General features: G+C 39.7%; 1 protein-coding gene across 1 annotated transcript in view; it reads right to left on the minus strand.

The window, feature by feature from the left end:
• OBSCN (obscurin, cytoskeletal calmodulin and titin-interacting RhoGEF) overlaps nt 1–19,311 on the minus strand; it is a 235,604-nt gene that overhangs the window by 190,599 nt on the left and 25,694 nt on the right. Inside the window, exons 8-9 of the mRNA XM_061149525.1 lie at nt 6,220–6,495; nt 1,671–1,946 (exon numbers count right to left, since the gene is read on the minus strand). Coding sequence (XP_061005508.1) covers nt 1,671–1,946; nt 6,220–6,495 — 552 coding nt within the window. The remainder of the gene's footprint in view (nt 1–1,670; nt 1,947–6,219; nt 6,496–19,311) is intronic.

A 19,311-nucleotide genomic window follows, 5' to 3' on the forward strand; every position in this document is an offset into this window, starting at 1 on the left:
GCTTCTGACCTGCCCAGACATAGGCCTGACTGTGTGCCAGATGTGAGTACAAGCCAAGCAGCACCATAGATAAGAGAGGGCAGATCTTGGGATTCTTGAGCCCTGGAGGGCATCTGGCCAACCATACCTGAGGCTTAACAACCTTCCAAGCCTTGCGAAACAAACAGCTTTGTAAAACATGATTAACATAAAACCAGAGCTGCAATTTACCCCTTTGCAGCCAGAGATTATAAACGGGAACCGCCAAACTGCAATCTGAAGTCTCACCCATGGAGCAGATGGGCTGCCTGAGACATTTTCCCAACTGAGACTCCAGATCGCTGTTACACGGGACTTCTAGCACTGTTTGAGTCTGGATGTCAGTGAAAACACAATTTGGTGATGTATGTACTGTTACCCTCCTTTACTGTTCTATTTCTCTTTTCTTTTAATGATTGTTTACTGAAAGTTGTTTATTGAGCTTTCCTGGTGGCTCAAATGGTAAAGAGTCTGCCTGCAATGTGGGAGACCCAGGTTTGAAATCTGGGTTGGGAAGATCCCCTGGAGAAGGAAATGGCAACCCACTCCAGTACTCTTGCCTGGAAAATCCCATGGATGGAGGAGCCTGGCAGGCTACAGTCTATGGGGTCGGTCGCAAAGAGTCGGACACTACTGAGCGACTTCACTTCTTCTTATTGACAGTAAGATAGATAATTCTCTATTAAATATCAAAATTGTGTATTTGTGTATAATAAGTGGTTTCTTTTGTTAACGAATCCTTAAAATCTGAAACAAAAATTGAAACTTTCAGCAAAACACCATTAGGAAAACAAAATGAAATAAAAGACTGCTTTGTGAGTCAGAGGCTGCTAGGACAGTAACTCCTCATTAGCAAAGCCTACTAACGTAGCAGAAGCAAATTTTTCCTTTCCATTCCTAAATTCATCAATGTAATGCCAAGGGGAATACTGACTCAGGACATCCGAATCGTTTGAAGACAAATGCAACATCACATCTGATCTAAGAAGACCACCCTAAATGGCACAGGTGACTCTCCACCAATCATCCTTCCTTTCTTCTCTTTGCAAGGATGACAAGAAAACATGCACCAATTTCTTGGTACCTACAGGCAACTGGGGCTTCTACATCCGGGAAAAGAAAGGAAGGACCACCCAGAAACTTAAAAATTGATCATCAAATGCTCACTCCTGAAGAATTTCAATAGGACTGTGTGACCAATATCTCCCCTAATCCAGGAACAATGAAATTGTATCACCTCAGGCAAACCAAGAACCTATATGAGGTGTAAGATTAGGGCATGAGGTGGCTGTCAAGAAAGACATGTGACAGGAGGAAAGTCACGTATCTCTAGGTCTACATCAGTCCCAAATTATCAGGCAGAGTCGGAGTCTCGACACTAGGAGTAACAAGAAGATTCAGGGCATGTGCTAAGACACTGTGACTGAGCCTCACTGAATGCAAACAAGTGGAGAGACACAGCCCCACTTCTCCAGGCACCCTCCCCACCCATCCTCCCCAGGCCCACATCGGTATCCGTGTAAGACATGGAAGACAGGGAGGCATGAAGAAATGGAGGATCCAGGCAAGTGCACACGTGTTCGGTGAGGCAGGTAGTCAGTCCCCTCAGCATCTGCACACAGGCTAGCTCCGCGTCCTCCTCCAGGACTGACCTGTGACGTCCAGGTGGAAGGAGACCTTCTGGCCCCCGGCCTCGCAGCTGTACTCCCCGGCATCCACCTTGCCCGCCTGCTGCAGCACCAGCCGCCGCCCACGGCCCGTGGCCTCCACACGCACTTTCGAGCTCGGACTCAGCTTCTTGCCGTCCTTGTACCACGTCACCTCCGTCTGGGCCTGGGCCACCTCGCAGCTCAGCGTGGCGCTGCTTCCCGCCACGGCCTGCACCTCACTGCGTGCCGGCTGCTCCTTGGCAAACACCACCGAGGGCTCTGGGGACAGAGCGGGAGACACAGGGTCAGAGACCCCATCTCAGTCAGGACGGCAGCCCCGGGCAGAGAATGAGGATGAGGAGTTGGGAGTGGGAGGAGGGGGAAATCGGGCTGGAGAATTCTCGGGGATCTGCACCAGTCTTGTGCCCTGCAGAGGTCCCCCAAACTTTCTCAGCAACAAGTGACATAGTTTATGCATTCCCCTACATGTGAGCTGTCCATGTGAGCTGGGTCAGGATGTGGTGGCCTTTGGATCAGCCTCATCCCCTACTACTGGCATCAGTAGGGTCACATGGCAAGGATTCCCCAAGCCTTCTAGATGCACCCCCAGTGTTTTCCATAAAGTGCAAGCAGGGACTTTTTCACCTGCAGTCCATGGATGGCTGAGGCTCAGTGCCTTGCCCACTCTTACTATTGTTAACTGATGGCAATCTCGGGGAGCGTTTGCACCTCCCCGTTGCTTTCTTTGCTATTGTCTGAGGAATGAAGAAGCTAAGCCACTTTCCCCTTAGGACCAGGTTTGCCATTTCTTCTTCCTGGTGACACTATTCAAATCTTTTGCCTGCTTACCAATAGGATGGGAACTGTACGGTTATGATATGTGCATTCCCAGTCTTCCTATATAAGGCTAGAATCTTTTCCACAGGAATGTGCAGCCCCTGTTCTCAATTGCAATGAACGCGATTCCTGAGGCTCCACCTTCACGTACTCTCACTGCGGGCAAACTGGTAGGAGTGAGTGTTACCTGCTCTGTCTTACACATTTTTTCTGATGACTCAAACTCAAGAACCTTTTCTGATGTTTTGCTCATCGGTGTTTGCTCTTCTGGGTTGTCATTGTTCAAAATTTCTGCCCTATTTTCAATAGCATTGACTGTCATTCATGTGTTCATTTTAAGGAACTTTTCTGTATTTAAATGCTAGGCACTGACAAGAATGTGTGTTCTAAACATCCTTCACATCTGTGTGGTATGCCTTTTACTAACTCATGCTGTCTTCTGATGAATCTTCATGTTTAGTTTTAATGTACTCAAGTATGTTAAATCTCTTTCATTATGGTTAGTGCATTTGTATTCTAAGAAATCACCTTTATCCTAAATTAATCAAAACCATCTATCTTGTCATCTATGATTTTTCCCTTTAATTCCATGGTCTCTAACTCAACAGGAGCTGACTACGTGTGGTATGAGTTATTGGTCTAATCTTTTTTCTATATGGTTAAACGGTTCAAGTAACATTTATTAAAACTATCCTCTCACTAGTCCACATTTTTTTTTCATTTATTTTTATTAGTTGGAGGCTAATTACTTCACAACATTGCAGTGGGTTTTGTCATACATTGACATGAATCAGCCATGGATTTACATGTATTCCCCATCCCGATCCCCCCTCCCACCTCCCTCTCCACCCGATTCCTCTGGGTCTTCCCAGTGCACCAGGCCCGAGCACTTGTCTCATGCATCCCACCTGGACTGGTGACCTATTTCACTATAGATAATATACATGCTGTTCTCTCGAAACATCCCACCCTCGCCTTCTCCCACAGAGTCCAAAAGTCTGTTCTGTACATCTGTGTCTCTTTTTCTGTTTTGCATATAGGGTTATCATTACCATCTTTCTAAATTCCATATATATGTGTTAGTATGCTGTAATGTTCTTTATCTTTCTTAGTCCACATTTTTTAAAGAGGAGAAGGGGAATGTGGTCCTCCATTCATGCACAGGTCTCTGTATGAGATCACTGTTCTGGCCCCTTGGTCTGTGTATCTATCCTTTCAACTAGACACTATTCTATTCATTACTGTAGCTTTATATCAGTTGACACTTGGCATAGCAAATAACTCACCTTTTGCTCTTCCTCAAGAGTAAATTGACTGTACATGGTCTTTGCAACTTGTCAATTTTCAAAATCCCCACTAAAGCAACATTTTTTGAATTTTAATTAGTATTAAAAATTTTTTATTCTTCCACGGATTTCTACCTATTTAGAACTTCCCATCTCTTTCTCAAAAAAATTTTAATAATCCTCCCCCAGCATCTCTCAGCACATTTTATTAGACCTGGAATTAGAAAATGATTCTTTTGATGCTATTGTAACTCTTTTAAAATTTCATTTTTAGATGTTTGTTGCTACCATGTAAACACAAAAGTATCTACTTCATGTTGATTTTTTTACATGGTAATCATTCTTAATTATCTTATTAGGTCTCATAGTTTATCTTTTGGATAAGTCATATTATCCATGAATTCCACTTTATTTTTTCACTCTTTTGCTTCATTTTTGTCTTAACTGTATTGTAGAATGTCAGATAAAAACAGTAACAGCTGGTTCCCTTCTCTGGCTCCCTATCTCATAAGCAAAGCTTTCAAACTTTCACTTTTCTGTGTGCAATTAGCTTGTTTGTCTACAACATCACTTGTCAAATTAAGAAAAAACAGTTTTAGTTATAATTTGTTAAGAATTTTATGGCATGAATTGATGCTAATTTTACTAAACATTTCTGCATTTATAATGCCAAATCTCATCAAATTCTTTATCCTGCATGTCATATATAGATTGTTTTGTAACGTTTCTAGTGTTTCAACAACTTGGCATTTCTAGACTGTGACTTTCATCACAACGTATTTTCAATTTTCCTCTCAATATACTGCTAAATTTATTTTGATAGTATTTTGTTTCATATTTTAGCCTTGAAATCCACAATAGATTGGTCTGTAATTTTAATTCTTACTACTTTCCTTGTCAGATATTGGTATCAATGTTACACTATCTACATGAAACAAATCAGAGACTGTAGTCTTTTTTCTATTCTCAAGAAAAATTTCCACCAACATGGATTTTTCCAAAGTATTTCATATAATTTACCAGTGTAAACTATCAGGATTAGATCATTTCCTATGCAGATTTTTCACTATGGCTCTAATCACTTAAAAGATTATAGGACTATTTGAGTTGAATGTTTCTTGTGTCACTCTTAAGACAGTTTCCTAAAAATCTAATCAATTTGTCATAGCTTTCATATTGATTGCCACGAAAAAAATTGCTATATTCTCCTAAAAATACAATCTTCAAAAGATACATACATGCTGGTATAGGAAAAGCAACTATTCCTTTCCAAGTCTAAATCTATATATCAGACTCCAAGCAGAATTCTGACATAGAATGTTCTAATAGAAGAAAAAAGGAAATCAATATTTGCTTTGAAAAGAGAATTCCCAGAGGGGTGGGATGGGGAGGGGGGGTTCAGGATGGGGAACACATGTACACCCGTGGCGGATTCATGTCAATGCGTGGCAAAACCAATACAATATTGTAAAGTAATTAGCCTCCAATTAAAATAAATAAATTTACATTTAAAAAAAACAAAAAAAAGAAAAGAGAATTCCAGGCCTCACATGTGCATATTTCAGGCACATACTGACCAATTCTCTGCTCTATATACTTTGCACACATATTGCAAGAAAAATGGATCTAGATTTTGTTACATGTAGATACACATGCATGCATGCATGCTCAGTCGCTTCAGTTGTGTCTGACTCTTTACAAACTTATGAACTGCAGCTCACCAGGCTCCTCTGCCCATGGGATTCTCCAGGCAAGAATACTGGAGTGAGTTGCCATTCCCTCCTCCAGAGGGTTTTCCCAACTCAGGGATCAAAACTGCATCTCCTGCACTGCAAGCACATTCTTTACCCACTGAGCCATCTCAGAAGTCCTATAGATACACAGTTAACTTCAATATCCATGTGCAAGGAAGAAAGAGTGTCCAGAACACTTAAAACTCTGGTAATCTATAGCTTAGTCTTGAGATAAGTCCAGGCCTTTGCAGCAGAAATTTCCCCTGGTCCTGGTTTAATGGAATTCAATCATCTCTCCCTAGTGGGAACCCACATGCATTGCTGGGTGGGGCACTAAGGAGCTGTCAGGACAGCCAAGAGAAGCAAATTCACATGCCCACAGTTGAAAGACATCTGGTTCATATCAGACTCCAAGTGCAAGACAGAACCAGAGGCCCAGACACCAGGGAACACCCAGAAGACCCTGGGAAGATGCTAGGAACTGACAACCGTGCATCACTGTGTGGAAATGCCACTCTGGGTTCACAGAACACCTTTCTCCCTTCTGTTCACACCCTCCCATCCAGCTCCCTTTGCCCAGCCTCGGGTATGAAAATGGGGGTGGGAGGACAGAAGACCAAAAGAGATGAAGTCCAGTGGAAAGATCATCGGGTCAGTCAGGGGTGCAAGCCCAGCCCATCACCTTCAAGGACTGACCTGTGACGTCCAGGTGGAAGGAGACCTTCTGGCCCCCGGCCACACAGCTGTACTCCCCGGCATCCGCCTTGCCCGCCTGCTGCACCACCAGCTGCCGGGTGCAGCCCTTGGCTTCCACATGCACTTTCGAGCTCGAACTCAGCTTCTTCCCATCCTTGTACCACGTCACTTCCGTCTGGGCCTGGGCCACCTCGCAGCTCAGCGTGGCACTGGTTCCTGCCACGGCCTTTACCTCCTTACTCATTGGCTGCCCCTTGATAAACACTGCAGAGGACTCTGGGCACAGAAAGGAATATACACTGTCAGAGACACAAATCTGATCCTATTCCAGGGGATCTTCCCGACCCAGGGATTGAACACACATCTCTGGTGTCTCCTGCATGGGCAGGCAGATTCTTTTCCTCTAGCACTACCTGGGAAGCCCAAACCAGCTTATGAGACTTCAGAGTTCAGGAAAGTTTCTCCTTGGAGCCAGTGATGCCCTAAGCCCAGAAGGGTGCACAGGTAAAGAGTCTAATATGTCTCCTGTGTCAGAACCTCACATGTATTATATTGATGTTCTAACTCAAAAGTAATTCCTAAGGCTGGGAGAAGGTGGCCAAGGTTATTCCAGCATCTGTCACAGCTAGTTCATTCTCCTTCCCACATGACAGTCACCTCTGGTGGACAGACTGAATTGTGTGCTTTTGTATGCCCAGAACCAGGCATACGGTATATTCCCCACAAACTAGCCTACATTTCTCAAGGTATAACGCACATGTAAAGTACACTAATTCATTTACAGCTCAATAAAGTTTAAGTATACCTATCCCCATGTGACCAAAACACATCAACAAACAACATTTCCAGATCCCCATTCACTACTGGCCACGCCCCAAAAGTCACCTTTTGACCTTTATCACCATCCACTACTTTTATCTGTTCTTTGATTTCACATGAATGGAATTAAACATTATAAGTTGTTTGGGTCTGTTTTCTTTCACTCAACATAATGTCTTTAAGATCTATCTACGCTATGCTGTAGCAGCAGCCTGTTCTTTCATACTAATGTATGGGATTTGTTGTATGAGCAAGCACCACAATTTATGTTCTGCTTTTTCTCTTATGGTTCATTTGGGTTGCTTCCAATTTGGCAATATGATGTGTAAAGTTGCTATGAACATTCTTTTATGTATCTTTTAGAGCACTACAACTGTTGGAACACAGAAGCACCTGCTTTTGGCTTTCACAGATATTTCCAGTTTACCAAAACTGTTTTACCAATTTATGCTGCCAACATAAGTGTGTGGAGTTCCAGTTCTCTACATCCTTACCAACGGCTTATATCATCAATTTTAATAACTGTGCATATGCCAATAAATTCAAATAAATACAGAGAGGATTTCAGAGATTCCATGCTAGGGATGCAGTCATTCACTTATTCACTCAATCACTGAGGAAACTAATGTCAATGAAGGGTCCATTATCTGCAGGCACTATGGTATAACTGGGAATGCTACACCACAGCTGGAAATGTGTACAACACAGTCTCTGTTCTCATAGAGCCTACTTTCTGCTGAGGAAAGACAAACAAACATATAAACCTGAAAATGATGTAATGCTAAGTTGAGTGGTGTGATGAAGTAAAGTGATATGCTAGAGAAAAGGGACTGGTTGGTGGCTTAGATTTGGCAGTCAGAGCAAGCCTTGCAAAGGAGTGGTGTTTAGGTGAAGGCTAAATGATAGAAGGGAGGTAGCCTTGAAGAACGCTGAGCAGGTCATTATACTAGAGATGAGACCTAGAGCCAGGTCTCTCCTAAAGGGAAAGTATGGAGTGAGTGAGGAAGGTAAAAGGGAACTGCAATTTTAGAACCACACTGGGCATCTGATTTTCTCCTGCGGGCATTGCTGCTCCTTGGTACGGCATACGGCCGCTGCAATAAAACAGGAATACTGATCATGCTGTGGACACCTTGTGTGAATAGAGAGATGACGTCAGGGACTGAGGTGACAAGCCTCCAGGGCAAATAGGCTTTGAGGCATTGAGCCCCACACTCAGTCACATTCCCCCCAAGATGTTTGATGAGTTCCCCAGCTGCATGGCCCAGGAGACTATGAAGCCAAGCAGAAGATCTCTGAAAACTATAGCAGACATTTTAGCACCTTGCATTAACAGAGAGACAAAGATTAAAATTGAGTCTCTGCTTGGAAAGAGACCCTCACCCCTGCCCCAAGTCTCTGCAGGAATCCTTGGAGGATGCCCAGGACTGGAAGCCAACCAGAGACAGACAACCCTGATCACAACTGCAATGCAGGCTTGAATCAGTGCCATACCAGGACAGACTAAAATTCTTGGTTGTTCCCTTTATCCCTAGCAAAAGAAATACTGATCCTCTTTCTAAAGAAAGATAACATCATCCATGTTCAAAAAAAACAATACCTGACCATCAGCTGAAAATTCACTGGCATGCCAAGGATAGGAGTAAATAGAAAATTTTTAAAAGGCAATATTAGACGATCAGTTTTATGGCTATCAGACCAGGATATAACCATGATGTCTCCATGTGCTCAGTTGCTAAATTGTGTCTGACTCTTAGCGACCCCATGGACTGAAGCCCACCAGGCTCCTCTATCCATAGGACTTCCCAGGCAATAACACTGGAGTGGGTTGCCATTTCCTCCTCCAGGGGATCTTCCCAACCCAGGGACTGAACCCACCAAGAACAGGGTCTCTTGTGTCTCCTGCACTGGCAGGCAGGTTCTCTACCTCTGAGCCACCTGGGAAGCTGATATATAAGCTTGATAACATATCTTTAATATGAAAGAAAAGAAAATAGATCACATATAAAAACTTTACTACCAACTCTGGAATCTAAGGACTCTGTAAGAAACTAAACAAACATAAATTATAAAATGGGAAAATATAACTGAAAGCAAACACAGTATAAATGGATTTGACAACATTTAGATAAAAAGGAACAGTAAACCAGTGAACTAGAAACAGAGCTAAAGAAAATATCCAGACTCAAGGAGAGAGAGAGAAAGAACTGAGGTAGAGAGGGAAAAAAGAACTGAGGTAGAGAGAAAGAGAGAGAAAAAGACTGAGGTGGAGAGAAAGGGAGAGACTCAAGACTGAGGTGGATAGAAAGGGAGAGGAAAAGACTGAGGTAGAGAGAAAGGGAGAGAAAAAGAACTGAGGGAGAGAGAAAGGGAGATACATGAGAGACACATGAGAAAACTTACTCCATGACTGAGCAAAGACAAAAATCTGCACTGAAAATGCTCTGAAATCCTAACCAGCATGAATACAAAGAAAACCGTACCTAGGTGCATCAATATAAACTGCTGAAAGTAAAAAACAGTATCTTAAAAACAACAGGGAAAGAAAAATGAGATCTTGAGGGAAGATAAATCTGACAGTTGATGTTCCAAACAATACCTGGAATCTGGAAGATGGTGGAATAGTCTCTTTTTTAAAAAAAAAATTAATATAGTTTGGAGGGTGGATTGTTAAACTGCAATTTGATATTGAGAGAAAATAACCCTCAGAATATTGGGCTAAACTCTGGCTCTATATTTCTCTGGCTATACGAACTTTGGCAAGTTACGGAGTTTCTTTTTGTGCCTTATCTTACAATGGTAATTCCTCTTCCTGAAGTGGTTGTGAAGCTTACACAAGTGAAAACACAAGAAGCACTCATAAAATCCGGCCCTAGGCATATAATTAATACCTGATAGCTGCTATGCCGTAAGCTTTGTGTGGAAACAGGCTTCTAGGTGGCATAATCACACACTCCTCACTCCTTAACAGTTAACTTAGGGAACTTGAAGGACTTCAAGGAACCCACCTGTGACACTGAGTTGGAAGGAAACCTTCAGGTCCTGACTTCCCAACCACACTCCTCAGGATCCACCTTGCCTACCTGCTGCACGACCAGGCTCCAGGTGCAGACCTTGGCCTCCACATACACTTTCAGGCTTCTTCCCTCTTTGAATCATGTTATCTCTGGGCCTGGGCTACCTTACAGCTTAGCGTGGCGCTGGCCCCCACCTCAGCCTGCACTTTCCCTCATGTTGGGTACTCCCTGGAAAACATCAATGTGGGCTCTGAGGACAGGGAGGAACAAACGGTCAGAGACAATCAAATTTCTAGAGCGGGATGAGGGCTCACCGTCTGGAAGTCAAAACTAGAATGCCTTGGCTCCAAGCTGGCCCTATCCCTAGCTTTCTCAATGCAGAGAACTTCACATGCAGAAGATGCACAAAGCAGGGAACAGTTCTTGTAATCTGAACGCTCCCAGTTCAATCGTGTTCAGGTTGATATATGCTACAATCCAGGTTTGCTCATCAGCTGTGATCTCATAATTACTCTAACAAAGGGACGCATAATTTGAGGCTGGCACATCAAAGAACTGGTATTTTCAGGGAGAGTTTCTTATACCATGTCACCAAGAATAGGCAATACTCTTGTCACAGGAACATTAATATGCTAATACAGTCTACAACTTCTAGCAGGCCAACCACCACTGGTGAAATCAAATCGTGTAGTCAAATCCTTGGCCTTGGAATCAGATGTTCTTTTTTTATTAACTTGTTTTATTTGCTTCATATCACATTACTCTAGAACCCATTCTATTACTCAAGATTTGATTTTCTTCTTTATAAAATAAATTCATTGGTAATTATATTTCAGTGAGATTCTGTGAATGATAAATTCTCTCCATTTACTCTGTGCTCTTCATTGCTGTTGATAAGCCTATATAAGAATAGATATCACCCCAATAATCTTTTTTCTCTTTGGAAATAGATGGAGAAACAGTGGAAACAGTGGCAGACTTTATTTTCTTGGGCTCCAAAATCACTGCAGATGGTGACTTCAGCCATGAAATTAAAAGATGCTTACTCCTTGGAAGGAAAGTTATGACCAACCTAGGCAGCATATTAAAAAGCAGAGACATTACTATGCCAACAAAGGTCCATCTAGTCAAGGCTATGGTTTTTCCAGCAGTCATATATGGATGTGAGAGTTGGACTATAAAGAAAGCTGAGCACTGAAGAATTGATGCTTTTGAACTGTGATATTGGAGAAGACTCTTGAGAGTCCCTTGGACTGCAAGGAGATCCAACCAGCCCATCCTAAAGGAGATCAGTTCTGGGTGTTCATTAGAAGGACTGATGTTGAAGCTGAAACTCCAATACTTTGGCCGCCTGATGTGAAGAGCTGACTCACTGGAAAAGACCCTGATGCTGGGAAAGATTGAAGGCGGGAGGAGAAGGGAATGACAGAGGATGAGATGGTTGGATGGCATCACTGACTCAGTGGACATGAGTTTGAGTAAACTCCGGGAGTTGGTGATGGACAGGGAGGCCTGGCATGCTGCAGTTCATGGGGTCGCAAAGAGTAGGACACGACTGGGCATCTGAAGTGAACTGAAGATCTCCTCTTGGTTTTTAACCTTCTGTAATTCGCTATGATGTGTCTAGCTGTGACTGTTTTTACAATTTCCATTATTACTCACAAATCTTACAGTTTAGGATTCATGTCTTACACCATTTCTAAAATGTCTCCAATTATTTCTTTCATTATTTCATCTTCCTCATTATTTCCATTCTCTCCTAGAAGTCTTTTTAGACATACATATGGCCTGCTTCTCATCTCTCTTCTGTTATTAACTCTTATTTTTTACTTCTTTGTGATTCACTGAGTAACTTTCTCAGATCTATCTTCTAATTCAGTAATTTTATATTCAACTATGTTTAATTTGCTGTTTATCCCTCTTATAAAATGTTCATTATAAATTTTATGTTTCCTTTCCAAGAAATTTCATTTGTTCCTTTAAATTTGCCTGTTCTTTTCCCTAGTATTATACTTTTTCTTACATTTTCAAGTCCTCCATACATCTTTTTAATCATTTTAAATACATTTATATTCCTCTTTCAGGCTGTTGTTCTATCATCTGAAGTTCCTGGGTGGTCTAATCTTGCTTATGTTTGTAAGTTCCAACTCTCATTTATATTGGATCATTCCTATGATACTTAGATTTTTATTGTGAGAGCATATTTATCAGGGATTCTTTTTTAAAGACTTTCATTTATTTATTTGGCCATGTCACGTGGCTTATGGAATCTTAATTCCCCAACCAGGGATTAAACTCAGGCCCTTGGAAGTGAAAGTGAGGAGTCCCAACCACTGAACCCCCAAGGAATTCCCCAGGGATTCATTAAGCATGGCCTGATAGTGGAGGGGTATCCCTCCTGAATGCTTACATTTACTCCTGTCAGGTATTTCAGGAGTATCATTGGCCTAGAGCTTCATTTTTAGCTTAACTTCTTAATCTGGGGCCCCAAATATGATAAATTCACATTCCAATCCATTTCTTTTTGCACCAAGCCAAGGAAAATAGAAAAATACTGACACCTCCCTGGGCTATGGGTAGTTTACTTTTGAAAAGGAAAAGGAAAAGTCCCACTTTTCCTTAAATATGTGTTTCTATAAGATTCTCAGATCTGTATAGTTGTCTCAGTTCCACTCCTCCAACTCTCTTGAACCAAAGTTCCTACTGCCTATTTGCAAGTCAGACCCAGATCCCCGAAACCAAAACAACATCAGTGCACCAACTCATCACTGACTGCATTAGTCTTTCATTCCATCTTCACTTCCAACACCAAGAAATCTCCCTTTTTTCCCCTTGTCAGTTCAGATATTAACTTAACCTAACTTTGCTACATTTTGTCCACAAGGAAAGGCCATGTGAAGATACAGGAAGAGAGCTCTCACAAGAAACTGATCATGATGGCACCTTGATATTGGACTTCCAACCTCCAGAACTGCAAGGAAAAATAAAGTTTTGTTGTTCAAGCCATACAATCTGTGGTATTTTGCTATAAAAACCTGAGCTGACTAATATACTGGATAAATAAAATACACTATACCTCTCCTCTTGAATTCTTTAAAATATGTTTGATAGTTAAAAGCCAAAGATCATCACACTGTCTGAATAAGTTTACAATGTACACAGAGGTAATACATAAGACAACTAGTAACATAAAGAAGAGATGATAAAAGTACTTATATATAAGTTCTACAAGTCAACTGAAGTAGTAAAATTCTGGATTCTAAACAGATGGTGAAAAGTATGTTTAGTGCAATCCCTAGGGTAACTACTATGTCACAACAGACAAATTAAAACGAAATACTAAAAACATCATAAATAACCCAAAAAGACAGCAAAGGTAAAAAGAGAAAAAACAAAAATAAATAATAAGGCAGTAGACCAGAATTCAAACAATTACTGCATTAATACAAGTATAGTCTAAACACACCTATTATAAGAAAGAGATTGTCGGGATGTGTAAAAATGACCCAACATTATGCTGTCTGCAAGAAACTCACATCAAATATGTATGGATAAAATAATGAAACAATATATACAATGCAAACACCAATCAAGACAAATCTTGCGTATCTACATTAATACCAAGCAGAATAGACTTCTGAGCCAAAAAATTACCAGCAAAAAAGAGGAGTATTACCTAAAGATAATCCAGTCAACGTACATAGAAGACCTAACAATTCTAAATGAGTAAGCACCAAATAGCAGAGCTTCAAAATTCATGAAACAGAAATTGACAGAGCTGAAAGTAAAGCCAGAAAGGCCACAATTACAGCTGAAGACTTCAACACTCTTCACACAATAACTGGTAGAACTAACAGACAGAACATTGTTAGAAGCTGAACCAATAACTAGCATGATCTGACCCATATAAGACATTCCACCCAAGGGCAAACTAGGCATCCCTGTCAAGTACACATGGAACATTCACCAACATATACCATATTGTGGTCTACATAAGAAAGTTTTAACAAGTTCTAAAATCTAAAAAATATAAAGTATGTGCTAGTTAGACTAGAAATCAACAACAGAGAGGTAAAAGTAAAATCTCTAAACACTTGGAAATTAAACAACACACCTCTGAGTAATACAGCAGTTGAAGAAGTTTCAAGCAAAATTAGTAAATATTTTAGACTGAATAACAATGAAAATACAGCATACCAAAATTTGAAGAACAAAGTTAAAGCAGCACTTAAAGGAAATGTGTAGTATTAAATATTTACATTAGAAAAGAAGAAAGATTTCAATCAGAAATCTAAGTTTATACCTTAAGAAATTCAAGAAAGAAAAGATTAGAAAGAAGGAAATGATAAAGATAACTGAAATCAATGAAGTTTAAAAATAAAATCAATGAAACCTACATCTGGTTCTTTGAAAAGATCAATAAAATTGATAAACCTCTAACAAGAAAAAGAAAGAAGATATAAACTAACAATATCAGGAATGAAAAAAGAAATATCACTACATATACTGCAGATATTAAAAGTGAATAGAGGAATACTACAAACAACTCTATGAGCATGAAATAAACAAATCTGATGAAGCAATCAATTCCTTAAAATCCAAAAACAAACAAACAAAAAAACTTGCCAAGAGGAAACAGATAAACTATATATTTTCATAAGTATAGCTAAAATGTTTTTATTATTTAGACCTTCCAAAAAAGAAATCTCTGGGCCAGGATGACTTCACTGGTTTACCCAGTGAAATAACTAAAAAAGAAATTAAAGAAGGAATAGAACCAACATAGATTCTACACAACCTCTTCTAGAAAACAGAAGCAAAGAGAATATTTTTCAACGCATTTTGTGATTCCAGCATTACCTTGATACCAAAGCTAGACAAAGACAGTGTAAGAAAGTTACAAACCAAAATTCCTCATGCATGTAAATACAAAAATACTCAACCAAATATTTTCAAACTGAACCCAGTAACATATAAAAAGAACAACACACCACAACCAAATGGGCATAATCCAAGAAAAACAAGGCTGGTTTCAATATTTTGAAAATCATCCTGTTGCCATTTACTTTATTGCTTTGGGTTCAAGTTTATACACCCTTTCTGGGTTTCCTGTCTAGAGAAGATCCTTTAGCATTTGTTGGAGAGCTGGTTTAGTGGTGCTGAATTCGCTCAGCTTTTGCTTGTCTGTAAAGCTTTTGATTTCTCCTTCATATCTGAATAATAACCTTGCTGGGTACAGTAATCTGGGCTGTAGGTTATTCTCTTTCATCACTTTAAGTATGTCCTGCCATTCCCTTCTGGCCTGGAGGGTTTCTACTGAAAGATCAGCTGTTATCCTCATGGGAACCCCCTTGTGTGTTATTTGTTGTTTCCCCCTTGCTGCTTTTAATATTTATTCTTTGTGTTTGATCTTTGTTAATTTGATTAATATGTGTCTTGGGGTGTTTTGCCTTGGGTTTATCCTGTTTGGGACTCTGGGTTTCTTGGACTTGTGTGACTATTTCCTTCCCCATTTTAGGGAAGTTTTCAACTATTATCTCAAGTATTTTCTCATGGTCTTTCTTTTTGTCTTCTTCTTCTGGAACTCTTATGATTCGAATGTTGGGGCGTTTCACATTGTCCCAGAGGTCTCTGAGGTTATCCTCATTTCTTTTAATTCTTCTTTCTTTTTTCCTCTCTGTTTCTTTTATTTATACCATTCTATCTTCTACCTCACTTATCCTATCTTCTGCCTCCACTGAATGCCCCAACCAAAAGACAAAGACTGGCTGAATGGAAACAAAAACAAGACCCCTATATGTGTTGTCTACAAGAGACCCATCTCGAAACAAGGGACACATACAGACTTAAAGTGAAGGGCTGGAAAAAGATATTCCATGCAAATAGAGACCAAAAGAAAGCAGGAGTAGCAATACTCATATCAGATAAAATAGACTTCAAAACAAAGGCTGTGAAAAGAGACAAAATGGACACTACCTAAAGATCAATGGATCAATCCAAGAAGAAGATATAACAAATATAAACATATATGCACCCAACATAGGAGCACCTCAGTATGTAAGACAAATGCTAACAAGTATGAAATGGGAAATTAACAATAACACAATAATATTGGGAGACCTTAACACCCCACTCACACCTATGGATAGATCAACTAAACAGAAAATTAACAAGGAAACACAAACTTTAAATGACACAATGGACCAGCTAGACCTAATTGATATCTATAGGACATTTCACCCCAAAACAATGAATTTCACCTTTTTCTCAAGCACACACGGAACCTTCTCCAGGATAGATCACATCCTGGGCCATAAATCTAGCCTTGGTAAATTCAAAAAAATTGAAATCATTCCAAGCATCTTTTCTGACCACAATGCAGTAAGATTAGATGTCAATTACAGGAGAAAAACTATTAAAATTCCAGCATATGGAGGCTGAACAATATGCTGCTGAATAACCAACAAATCACAGAAGAAATAAAAAAAGAAATCAAGATATGCATAGAAATGAATGAAAATGAAAACACAACAACCCAAAACCTTTGGGACACTGTAAAAGCAGTGCTAAGTGGAAGGTTCATAGCAATACAGGCTTACCTCAAGAAATAAGAAAAAAGTCAAATAAATAACCTAACTCTACACCTAAAGCAACTAGAAAAGGAAGAAATGAAGAACCCCAGGGTTGGTAGAAGGAAAGAAATCTTAAAAATTAGGGCAGAAATAAATGCAAAAGAAACAAAAGAGACAATAGCAAAAATCAACAAAGCCAGAAGCTGGTTCTTTGAGAAGGTAAATAAAATTGACAAACCATTAGCCAGACTCATCAAGAAACAAAGGGAGAAAAATCAAATCAACAAAATCAGAAATGAAAATGGAGAGATCACAACAGACAACACTGAAACACAAAGGATCATAAGAGACTATTATCAGCAACTATATACAAACAGAATGGACAACTTGGAAGAAATGGACAAATTCTTAGAAAAGTACAACTTTCTAAAACTGAACCAGGATGAAATAGAAAATCTTAACAGACCCATCACAAGCATGGAAATTGAAACTGTAATCAGAAATCTTCCAACAAACAAAATCCCAGGACCAGATGGCTTCACAGCTGAATTCTACCAAAAATTTAGAGAAGAGCTAACACCTATCCTGCTCAAACTCTTCCAGAAAATTGAAGAGGAAGGTAAACTTCCAAACTCATTCTACAAGGCCACTATCACCCTAATACCAAAACCTGAAAAAGATGCCACAAAAAAAGAAGACTATAGGCCAGTATCACTGATGAACATAGATGCAAAAATCCTTAACAAAATTCTAGCAAACAGAATCCAACAACCTATTTAAAAGATCATACATCATGACCAAGTGGGCTTTATCCCAGGGATGCAAGGATTCTTCAATATTCACAAATCAATCAATGTAATACACCACATTAACAAATTGAAAGATAAAAACCACGATTATCTCAATAGATGCAGAAAAAGCCTTTGACAAAATTCAACATCCATTTATGATAAAAACCCTCCAGAAAGCAGGAATAGAAGGAACATACCTCAACATAATAAAAGCTATATATGACAAACCCACAGCAAACTTTATCCTCAATGGTGAAAAAATTAAGCATTTCCCCTAAAGTGAGGAACAAGACAAGGGTGCCCACTCTCACCACTACTATTCAACATAGTTTTGGAAGTTTGGGCCACAGCAATCAGAGCAGAAAAAGAAATAAAAGGAACCCAGATTGGAAAAGAAGTAAAACTCTCACTGTTTGCAGATGACATGATCCTCTACATAGAAAACCCTAAAGACTCCACCAGAAAATTACTAGAGCTAATCAATGAATATAGTAAAGTTGCAGGATATAAAATTAACACACAGAAATCCCTTGCATTGCTATACACTAACAATGAGAAAACAGAAAGAGAAATTAAGGAAACAATACCATTCACCATTGCAATGAAAAGAATAAAATACTTAGGAACATATCTACCTAAAGAAACAAAAGACCTGTACATAGAAAACTATAAAACACTGATGAAAGAAACTAAAGAGGACACAAATAGATGGAGAAATATACTGTGTTCATGGATCAGAAGAATCAATATAGTGAAAATGAGTATACTACCCAAAGCATTCTATAGATTCAAGGCAATCCCTATCAAGCTACCAATGTTATTTTTCACAGAACTAGATCAAATAATTTCACAATTTGTATAGAAATACAAAAAACCTCAAATAGCCAAAGCAATCTTAAGAAAGAAAAATGGAACTGGAGGAATCAACCTGCCTGACTTCAGACTATACTACAAAGCCACAGTCATCAAGATAGTATGGTACTGGCACAAAGACAGAAATATAGATCAATGGAACAAAACAGAAAGCCTAGAGAGAAATCCATGCACCTGTGGACACCTTATCTTTGACAAAGGAGGCAAGAATATACAATGGAGAAAAGACAATCTCTTGAACAAGTGGTGCTTGGAAAACTGGTCATCCACTTGTAAAAGACTGAAACTAGAACACTTTCTAACTCCATACACAAAAATAAACTCAAAATGGATTAAAGATTTAAACATAAGACCAGAAACTATAAAACTCCTAGAGGAAAACATAGGCAAAACACTCTCTGACATAAATCACAGCAAGATTCTCTATGACCCACCTCCCAGAATACTGGAAATAAAAGCAAAAATAAACAAATGGGACCTAATTAAAATTAAAAGCTTCTGCACAACAAAGGAAACTATAAACAAGGTGAAAAGACAGCTTTCAGAATGGGAGAAAATAATAGCAAATGAAGCAACTGACAAAGAATTAATCTCAAAAATATACAAGCAGCTCCTGCAGCTCAAGTCCAGAAAAATTAATGACCCAATCAAAAAGTGGACCAAAGAACTAAACAGACATCTCTTCCAAAGAAGACATACAGATGGCTAACAAACACATGAAAAGATGCTCAACATCATTCATTATCAGAGAAATGCAAATCAAAACCACAATGAGGTACCATTTCATGCCAGTCAGAATGGCTGCTATCCAAAAGTCTACAAGCAATAAGTGCTGGTGAGGGTGTGGAGAAAAGGGAACCCTCTTACACTGCTGGTAGGAATGCAAACTAGTACAGCCACTATGGAGAACAATGTGGAGATTCCTTTAAAAACTGGAAATAGATCTGCCATATGACCCAGCAATCCCACTGCTGGGCACACACACCAAGGAAACCAGAATTGAAAGAGACACGTGTACCC

This window comes from Dama dama, chromosome 9, assembly GCF_033118175.1.
Source record: "Dama dama isolate Ldn47 chromosome 9, ASM3311817v1, whole genome shotgun sequence".
NCBI lineage: Eukaryota > Metazoa > Chordata > Mammalia > Artiodactyla > Cervidae > Dama > Dama dama.